Source organism: Pavona decussata, unplaced genomic scaffold (genome assembly GCF_977016875.1).
Source record: "Pavona decussata unplaced genomic scaffold, jaPavDecu1.1 SCAFFOLD_72, whole genome shotgun sequence".
Lineage (NCBI taxonomy): Eukaryota > Metazoa > Cnidaria > Anthozoa > Scleractinia > Agariciidae > Pavona > Pavona decussata.
The window spans coordinates 2,811,067-2,822,059 of NW_028145491.1; the positions used below are offsets into that span (position 1 = coordinate 2,811,067).

General features: G+C 36.8%; 1 protein-coding gene across 1 annotated transcript; it reads right to left on the reverse strand.

The window, feature by feature from the left end:
- Nucleotides 1-4,414, reverse strand: LOC146476975 (paired box protein Pax-3-B-like). The gene is made up of 4 exons (XM_085114064.1): nucleotides 4,261-4,414; nucleotides 3,357-3,926; nucleotides 1,767-1,987; nucleotides 1-1,264 (listed from the first exon to the last, which is right to left on the reverse strand). The coding sequence occupies exons 1-4, from the start codon at nucleotides 4,280-4,282 to the stop codon at nucleotides 1,076-1,078; spliced, it is 1,002 nt and encodes a 333-aa protein (XP_084970190.1). The 5' UTR covers nucleotides 4,283-4,414; the 3' UTR covers nucleotides 1-1,075.
- Nucleotides 4,415-10,993: the final 6,579 nt, after the last annotated feature.

The window sequence follows — 10,993 nt, forward strand, 5'->3', positions numbered from 1 at the left end:
TTGTTTTTGCATTTTATATGGGCAGTACTTTAATTGTTCACGTTCAAAAGCTACAATACAACAACACTAAATTTTACAAAATCCTATCTATGACTTAAAAGAGTATAAGGGTATCTACGGAAAATAAATAAACTTTTATTTTATTTTTTTTATCACAAGAAATTTAACAAAGTTTGGAGTGGATTTTTTTTTCAAGAGGATTTGGAACTAAGGCTTAATCAAACCCGAAGCATATATATTTCTAGAACTTGCCTAAAAGCCTTAAAATGAAACGTTATTAAATAGAAACTTGGACTAAAATTGTTGATAATCAGATCTAATGATGTCTCACAACTAAAGGTCTACAACAGCTTTCAATCGAGTGTTGAATGCCACTGGCGTTTGCTTTGGTTTTACTTTAGAATGCTCTGTGATTGACTTAAAAATAATTGCCCTCCTTTACAATCTGAGAGCAAATCAGTTGTCACATGTATTCGGTTCAAGTTCTGCGGACTGGTTCATTGGGTTGTTTACGTCATTTGTGATCGAACCAGAGTGATTACTTTAAGGACAGTTAATTGAAAAGCGCTCTACACTTGAAGTCGAAGAAGTGTGTAACCGGCTTCACTACAAACATCTTCTGTACATTAATATAAGTCCGTTAACGACCAAACGCAATAAAAAAATCTGTTAAATATACTTTGTTTTGTAATAATTACATATGTTGCTATACATGATCTGCACGGTATTACCATATTTCTTAAATAAGTATCTCTAATTTTTAGTGATAATGAATTAAACTTACGCAACTTTTTTATAATCTATTTTAACATCATTCATACCACTGGTACCTTACTGTACAACAGATGCATCTGACGCTAGTAACTAAAAAAATACATCTTACATATCAGAACGTCTCTTTTGCTCCACTTGAAGGAGTATATGTGGGTCGCTTTTCAACGATTGTCAAATTTCTCATAAAATTGGTGTCCGCGATAGGAATAAGTGCGCTTGAACACTTCATGATGACAAAACGTCTGAATCTCCATCTTAATCTCAGATCTTCCGCCAAAGTCATTCAGCAATGCATGACAGCTCAGTAAACGGGAAGAGGATAGATTGCATCATTCATAACTACGTATGGCACATATCCCCGCACGGCTGGCATGTGCGGTACAGACTGCTGCTGCTGCGGCTGCTGGCATGAACACGCCGCCGAAGCGTGTTTCTTGTCCTGATGTGTGTCCTTCTTCCTTAAACGAGCCCGTCGGTTGGAGAACCAAACCTAATAAAAAATAAATAAACTTCCCGTTACATTTAATGCTGTTACAAGTACAATACGCCACTAGCCATTTTTTGCATTGTAACACAGCGACAATAAAACGTTAGCCAGGAAAATCTAACTAAGCTGCTTCCTGTTTCTTTCATTAGTTTAGAAAGTTTTAAAGCCCATTTGCTCTAATTCAAGAGTTATTTACGATTTAGAATCATATCTTGTTAACTGTTAGTTTTAGTGTAAAGTAAATAAATGAACAAAAATTTTAAAAAAATGTCCCTTTGAATTTCGAACGAGAAACGCCTAAGACAATTTGCCTACCTTACTGAGGATCTTGTCATTTCAACATAATCACACATACAGGGATAGATAAAATCCTGCCATTTTTTTCTTTTACGAATAATTTAGTAATTAAATCAGTACTTCCTTACTTACGTCAGTACATTGTATTTCCCGTATAATGACTTAAGTAAGGGAAACTATAAATAAAATCTGTAAAATGTCTTAATACCTGCACGCGAGCTTCTGTTAGCGACAATCTATGTGCCAGTTCCTCTCGTGTATAGACATCTGGATATTGCGTCTTCTGGAAAGCCTTCTCAAGCGCCTTTACTTGCTCATGCGTAAACTTGGTGCGACTCCGACGCTGTTTTCTGGCGATGAAGAAATCGTTGTCCAAACTGCTGTACGTGTAACTTGGGGAAAAAGTGCTAAGCCTTCTAAACTCTGAATCTGAAAGACAAAACAACAGTAATAATTAGGAAATGAAGACTATTGGATGATGTCTAACAACAGAACGTAACAGCACGACGCGTTCCTCTAATTTAAAACCACGCGATCTCGTCAATACCACGTGTATTTGACTTAACTTAACACGCTTACTGCATAAGTTCACGACATTCACAATAACCACTCTTAATGAAAAATTTAAATTTTCTATTGTCACCTTTGCCTTCCAAAGCTCTTGTTCTAGTTTTAAACTAGATAATAATTAATTTCGACCACAAGCGGTAGTTACAAGCCACTTTGTTGACGATTTCCACAAATACTATTTAAAAATGCCTAACAAACACAAATTGCATTATATGTGAAGAAGGTTATTTAATTCACTGTAGTTGTGTAGTTGTTAAATTGAGAAAAACGTTTCGTGAGGGTAGTAAACAGTCGGAATTTAGTTACCCAGCTCTGGACAATACATAGTATATGAGCTTTTGTTAGACTTGACAGCGATTCGTTACCACCCCCTGGGTAATAACAATAAGCCACCTAAGAAAAGCTGTCAACACGTTTATCAACAGATGTGATATTTTGGTGTGAGTAACGTTTTAAACAAACTGAATACAATGAAATGAAACAAGACAAAACACACTTTTGTATTTGATTATCATGAGGTGAGAAAAACAAATTATCAGCTTAAGATTTTCTTGTGATCTCAAAGTTCCAAAGCAGTTCCTACATTGAGACGTTTAAGTTTGATGACGTCAGGGAATGGCTCTTTGAATCCCGAGATAAACTTATAGAAAACCACTTCCTTTGTCTGTTAACGCATGGTAGAGCCTCCATGCGTTTAGGTAATTAACATTCGATCAACGAAGAAAGATAACAGAAATATTTATGTTTACAATTTTTCACCTCTTTGAAGCCACCAGTTAAGGTAAAAACTTTACAGGAACAAAGTTGCATGTTTTTTTATTAACGGAATGACCAACTAACAATAATTTGGTATGAATCCATGAATCAGAACTAATGACCAATATCATTCGATATCACTCACGCAAAATCGTGATAAGACTGAGAGCATGGCAAGAAATAATAATTCGTTGTTGTGATTATCATTTCACCTGGACAGGCAATTTCTTCAGACGTAATTAGCGCCATTTAATTTGCAATTTGATGATCAAATCGTTTTAACTGCTCAGGACGACAGAGCATGTCTAAAATGTTCATTTAGGGAGTAGTTTTTCTAGAGAACAAAGATTATGCAACAACAAACCGTTATTAGCCGACCTAAATTAATAATGAAAACAAAGTAAGTACGACGCCTTTAGGGCACGCTAGGTTAGGATAGAATAATATGCTGTCACATATGTTAACTTGTTACCTGGTGAATATGAATTCCTGGCGTCTTGTTCTGCTGGACTTGGTGGGTCATCTTCTTCTTTCACAACAGTTCCATAGGACTCTCCTTCCTCGTCGTCTTCGTCTTTCTCTTCACTTGACTTCTTTCGCCACCTGGCAGCATCGCACTTCTTCATAAAAGCTTCTTCTCTTCCAGCATTTTCTAGCACGATTTTCGACTTCAATATTTGACTGATGGCGCTAAGTGACGGCACGGTACTCTTGCTACAAACATTTTCCCTTAACAGGCGATCACGAAGTTCCCATGAGAAAATTCCGCTGTTTTCTTTGCGGAATTGATCAATTTTTTCCTCTATTTCTGGCGTGACGTCTCGAGGCTTGTTAAGACTGACTATCCCTGGATCCACGGTGCCAGTTTCTTGATAACGACACAAGATTTTGCTCACGCAGCCATGAGAGACGCGCAGCTGACGGCTGATGTCACAAGGTCTGACGCCCATCTGAGCCAGTTCGATGATTTTCCATCGCAACAGCTTTGGAAGAGGTCTGCCGTTGATAAAAACTCCACCGAGCTGGTTGACTTTTCCTTGTCCTGAATTTAACAGCAACAAACCATCACAGTTAATAGACTGCGAGTGGGTCCTACCTGCCCAATAATTGTTAATATTTCCTAAACTCACGGTATTCAACTGACACGCACTTTTGAAAACTCCCCTGTTAACTACAGTTTGTTTGACCAGATTCCCTTTTTAGCTTTGTGTTAATAGCGTTCATCATGAAGTATCTTTAATTTTGTTTATTTGTCCGGAAAAAGTGGGTAAAACGAATCATACACGCAAAGTTGAAATCCTCCGTACCAAAGGAAATTTTATCACAACAAACAAATTGTAACAAAAAGAAGCACGAAAAAGATGCAAAGGGATTACCTGTGAAAGCAAATGTTTCCATTGCTCTAACGGATCCTTGTCACGGAATATTCCTGAACTTGGCACTTGAAGCTGGAAGGAGATTTTATTCAAGAATACACGTTGGTATCAGGAGCAGTTCCTTTTAAAGCCTCCATGTACTTAACCTTATGACGCAAATTGGCGTCATAAGTAACTATTCAGTTAAGGAGGTTAGTCAAGCGTTGTGGTCTTAATATTGCATTAAGAGGTATTAAACAAACAGTAGCTTAGAACAATTAGTATTTCAGGAAGTTCACATAAAACGATTGTTTTCCATGGGCGGCCAAGCTTTGCTGCGTGAACTAAACATCACGAAAAGTTGTGATCACGATAGTTTGGTGTGCAGATGCTATTCCTAGGGGATTTGAGTTTCGTGCTTTTGTGTTTCATCGAAACGAACAATCTTTGGTTGGCGACATCCAAGCTTAATTTAAGCGATATTTGTGGGGCGCCACTTGGTGACACTCAACTATATTTGTTACAAACAGCATGTAATTTAAATACTAAGTAGGATGACATACCTCTAAAGTAAATTTGAAATGGAGGGTATGGTGAATCTATTGGCCATTTCCTTGAAGGTTACAAGTATTCCCTTCAAGATACTTGATTGAATAGGTAACTTTGTATTGCCTCCTCGAAAAGAATGAGGAATATCGACATTACTGAGAAAAAAAATAGTAATTCTAGCGAGGATCGTGCTACTGCTTCAAAAGGAATTCACAACGCATCAGTGCTTGATCAAGTTAATTGATTTTGTGTAGATAACCATGTCGCAACTGAAAAAAAGGCGCGAACTTGTAACGCTGAGTCACTAATATTGTGTCACCATGGGAACAATATACAAACACTTTCAAACTGTTCGGTTGTAAATACCGCTAAAGCCAATCTTAAATCTGCCCAAAAAATTACTCTGGATATTAAACAATTTCGATTCCTTGTACTATCAAAAAGCATGAACTTTTGCAGAATTCTGAAGAAATTTTTTTTTCAGCATGAGAAATTGCTTCGGTTCCATAAAAAGAAGTCTTATACTAAAGAAGTATATCCCTTAATAAACGAATTATCTTTTCATTCCTACTTAAAATGCATCACTAGCAGCTTTAGAATTAATCGGAAAGTTATCCCCCATGTTTCGTTACTTTGCATACGAAGTCAGTATTGACGTCAATGATAAGACATCTATATATGGCAACGCTGAGTAATATTGATGATGTCCTTTGCTGGGCTTGTCTGTTGTAGATTTGAAATTCTTTTACTATTAAATTTTGCCTCATTTAACAACTACTTCAATTTTTTCTTAAAACGGAACCGTTTCATGTATTAAGAGCAAATTTTACTCTCCCCGTTGACATTAGTCAGCCATTAGGTACTTTATCGAAAAGAAATGAGGTAAAACAAGAAGAAATGTCCTTGTTGGTTTTAAATTTACTTGGAGTCGTAGTATTCTTCATAGAATACTCAAAATATTATATCGCTTTTATATAATAAAGACAATAATCCCCCTCTCTGGAGTAGCTGTCTCGTACAACGCCAGACAGTTGACGGCAAGCTCATTAATATGCAAGTTGTAGAAAAAATCAAGTCTAAAAAAGGCAGTAGATCTAAAAAGAAAAACTAACATAAATGAACATTTCCTATTATACACTTACTTTACTTTCCTACTGCTTCAAAATTTGACGAAGTGGCTTTTATTCTTTAACGTAGAGCTGTAGTATTAAGGAGCTTTTTCATTACTCAATATCCGAAATGGAAAAGTGAAGAACGTTGTTAGCCTGATACATGCCTGTCTACAAGGAGCTGATTTTAGATTATCATGCCTGTTTATTTTTAATTTATTTTATCTTAAGTAGTTTTGTGACTTCTCGATGTTTCTTTAAAAAAATATATTTTTCTTTTAAAGGAGAATTTGTTATTTAAAAGTATTCAAGACCTGTAAAATTGTTTGTAAAACAGTTGCGCTGCCTGGCATTGACGCTCACCGTCAGAAAAAGCAATATTTGTATAACAGAAAGCACAAAGGTTTGAGACCCGCTCATGCCGCTATTTTCAGGTTCTCCTTAGTCCGGCAAAATTTATTTCCATCTGATGTGATTAACACGTTTAACTAGTAACAGTTATCCGATTGGGATTCTTCTGTAAGTAGCGCCAACTGAAGAGTGCAATTCTTCCATCTAAAAGGTCATTCTTCGCCTCTTGAAATTTGCGAGATGTTGTTCAACAGTCGTCAGTATTCTTGGCAACTCAAATCAATTAACACTAACACATTAAATGACACCAAGAAGTCTGCTCAGAAGTAACGCGTCCAGTATATCTATATAACTGCTGTTCTTTTGCACGTGAGTGTGTGGTCTCATTAAGCCCCTAGCCAATCCAACCTGTTGAGCGAGCTGTCGCTCACCGTCGGTTTCTGTTGCCGTATAAAGCGACCAGAAGCAGTATTACTTCCCCACCCCCACCCCCGTAACGGTGTGTCATTTCGGCACGGTCTAGTTTGTTAACGGTTCGTTGATACCCATTTATACGCCTGGCTAAGAGAGACATTAGGAGTAATGTTTCTTGTGCAAGAAAACAACGCAAGTAAAAAAACAGCCTTGAACCAATACCCTCAAAACCTTTCAATCGAAATTCCTACACAACAGTCAGTCCACCACAGAACACAGAACACAGTCTTTAAGCCCCACGGCTAGTGTTAAACGGTTTCCCCCCAAGGTTTAAACTTTCACCCCACAGTGTTTAAGCTCTCCCTCGCCAAGGTTTAAACTTTCTTCCCTCACTTCATCCGCAAGGTTGTTACAGCCATTATTTGGCTGGGAAGGAGACAAGTTAGAACCCAGCAGAAAAAGTTGTGTCATCTTTGTGGTCTTTTCAATAAAATTGCTTTCTTGTTTTTTAATCGGCAACAAGCTTGCGTCAGCAAAACAAAAACTCCATGGGAGAGCAGCACATGCTTGTCATGCAGAAAGAAGTAATTAATTTATGTTAAGATGGTTTTCTTTCTCGTAGGTGTTTCAGTGTTTCTTTAAATAGCGAGTGATGTGAGCCCGTCACTGAGTCAGTGATTCTACTGACACACCAGTCTATATAGGTTCTCATCTTTTGTTGTGAAAATGTCAGGGAAGTAGGTATTACGTAATCCTTGATGCCGACAGGAAAAAACACGGCAAAGAAAGTAATGGAGTAGTAGCTCTTAAACTTGCTGCGTAATGAATTTCCCATCCCTTAAAATAACAACCTGTGTAATCATGTAATTTTATCTTTCCCTGTACAGTTCAACGTCTCTTCTTTGAGCACGTCACCACTGGGATAAACAGTTGTGATTCCTTGTTTTACTCCATTGTGCCGCGTGCTTTTAAGCACTGTTTTGATTTGACTGTCTGGTCTTGTTTTCTCAAAATCTATCAAAAATACAACATGAACTTCAATATTTTGAAAAGGTTCATTCCCAATTAAAGCCAAGATATCCGTTACTAAGGACAAGAAGACGAGCATAGATGTTTTACAATGAGCACAGTCAAGCTTCTTTGAGCAAATCCTTCATCGCTGATTGAAATAAATCACCGAAATACATTTATCTAGTTTGAATATCCAATTCTAAGGCCTATATAACTGTGTTAATTTCGATACCTTCAATACGATAAAGATAGTTTACAAGTAAATAATGAAAAAATTTTTTGTAGAAAAAGAACAAGCACTATTCAAGATTGAAATATACACAACAACATTGTCTTGAACAAATCTTATTAATTAATAACTTTAAGACAAATACGTACTCAGTCGACAGTTTTTTTTTTTTTCGATAATCATCATGACCTTCAGACCATGCATTAGCATGTATTAGTCAAAGATGACTGCTCGAGGATTCCAATCTACACACAGGAAAAAGAATGAGACGAGCTTTGGAGAAAATAAAATGAGATATAAAGGCAACTGGCACTTAATGAAACTGAGTCCTAAGCGATATGCGAGCCATTTTTGTTTCCATGGCAATCATTTTTAGATGAGATTATTGAGCAAGTGTAATTTCAAGATGGTGGGATATTGGCTTTATTTCGGACACCGCATAAAAAGGAGACCATTTATGAATAAATGTTGTTGCTAAGTGAACATAAAAGACTTCATATGCCATTATTCATCATTACGATTGAAATCTACTGCATGCAAAACTAGCTTATGCTTCGTCATCGCGATTGGGCAAAACTAACACGATGAATGGCATTAAAAAAATAAAATAAATAATAATCAGAATAAAAATAATAAGATATAAATAAAAATGGAGTAAATTAGCAGGCCTATTTTAATTAACAGAAAATACTGAACGGAGATAACCAACGCGGACGGAAAATAACCAAGGCTTTCATCATTTTTGTGAAGCACAAATGCCCTGGAGTTTGCGAAATCAAGTTATTGCACTTAAATTTGTTCAGTAATGATAAGCTTTAAAAAAATGGCCCCTTGTTTTCAATTGCAATTACTCAATGTGGCAAAGGTATATTCTGTGTTCGTTTATTACTAGACGAGTGGGTATTTAGTGGGTATGTTTTCCTGTCTTAACACTTCTTCTGCATCGACATCTACAGATATAAAAGTTGGTAAAAGCTGCTGGAATATCACACCAACTGTAAAATATAATCAATACCTAAAATAATGATTAAATCAAAAATCTCGGAGAGCGAACTCGTGAATTGAACAGGTGAATGAAATGATGTTTCGGATTATGTCTAAAGTTATTTCCTTCTTTGATTTTCATACCTAGAATATGAACAACGGTTGTTCGCTAATGTAGCAAAGGAAGACCGCGGTGGCCGTCCTCATCAATGGTTCAATAGATCCGCGTCGTCGATTTTACGTTTTTTTTTCTTTTCAACCTTTAGACAATGTTCGATTTAAATGTTCTTAAATCATAGCCAGTCTTAACGTCTTATGGATGCTGACAGTTTCGATGACTCTCAGCCATCTTTATCAAAACTTGAAAAACATGAATGAAAAGTGTCAGAAGTGTCAAACGATGAAATAAGACTTTCAATCAGCTGCCGAATAATTTTAGAATGACGAGAGAAAAGAAATCAACTCAGTTGTTGAAAGGAACAACTCGTGATCTGTTCTAGCGTATTTTGGAAACAAAAATGCAAGAACTTGAAAAACATTAACCTAACATTTTTCAAGTTTCAATCCATACAGGCCTACTCTGTCTCTGGACAGAGGCACTAATCAACAGTTTTATTGCACTGGGGCGATAATTTACAACAAACTTGACAATAAATTATTTTTTTGTTTCTGCTGACAGACAAACATTTTTGGGTTTTGAAATGACAGCAAATTTGCGTGATACTTCCCCTTTAAGTCCACACTTAGGTTTAATCGTACGAGAGCTTGTGCAGTTCATCGAATCGACATTCTCAAAATCCCCACTATCCTTATTTTCGGCGGTCAAGTGTTCTTTACTGAGGTTATTTCTTTTAACTTTATTCTCGAGAGAAACTTAAGCGAACCGTAAGAGTACGCCGTATTTGCTGAAAGTTTAAAACCCATCAAGCGACCGATGGAACGACCGAGCCAGTAGCATTTCCGTTCATTACGATACCTCGATATTGTGCATGCGCAGTTCACGAGTTCAAAACAATAAAAATACACAGTTTAGAAGTTACAGGACAGAAAGGTCAATGGCGTTCTAGTAAGCAGGCAGATATTTCCAACGCCTTCAAGTTCTTGGAACACGCGTTGAATGTTTTGCGGCTCCAAGGCGGCCAAATCTCACAGGTTTTACGGCAGCCATTTTTATAGTGGAAGATGGTGCAACTAAGTAAAGTCTTTTTCCTTCTGGCAGCCAATCAAATCACACAGTACGTGTGTCCTTGTTACTGTCATTGCTAATTCCCATTAAATTTGGGTGACATGAAATCTCCCTGCTAATCTATCAACCCCGACGGGTATAAACTAGGAGAGGTTTCGTTCTGACAACTTATCACTCTCATCAAGTAATTAAATGATGTAGCTTGATTCTGCTTTTTGTAAAAGTTGCTGGCATTTTTTTTTTGTGTGTGTGTGTGTGTGTGTGTGTGCAGCTGAGCTTATGTCACAATTTGTTTCGAGGTAAGCTGTTTCAAATGTCACACCGCCTTTACTTGCCGCACACGTGAATTTGTTTTGGTAAATGACCTTAGCTCGCAGTCTCCGTGTAGGCCTGCCAGTACCGGGTTAGAGAGGTTGGACTTCAAAATCGAAATAACTTTGTTCAGAAAAGATATTTGTATATATCACAGTTAGAATATGTTAGGTGCTAAATGTTAATAATATTAATTTGATGAGAAAGAAAGTCCGAACACTTCCAACTCGAAATCTTCAGCAAAGGCCAATCTGGTCTTTAGCAGATTCGCACTGTTTGCACATTGAAAAAGCGGATGTTCCTATTACAGTGTAACTGTTTATTGGTACATGAACACGCGCTATACAATTTGTGAAATAATTTGATAGGTAATGCTGTGGGATTTAAGACCGCTAATAATAAAATTAGGTACAGAAATATCGCCATAGCCCTAACTTCCAAAATTTACTGTTTCAGAGCAACAATGTCTGTACATGTAAAAAATAGAACTGAACTGCGTTAAAATTGTAAAAATGTATGATCCATATATCGTAGAAACGGTTTTAATTAAGTTTCTGTAAATGTAGTTTCAAATAAACCAAGCAATTGTGATCAACGCTGGACCTCGAG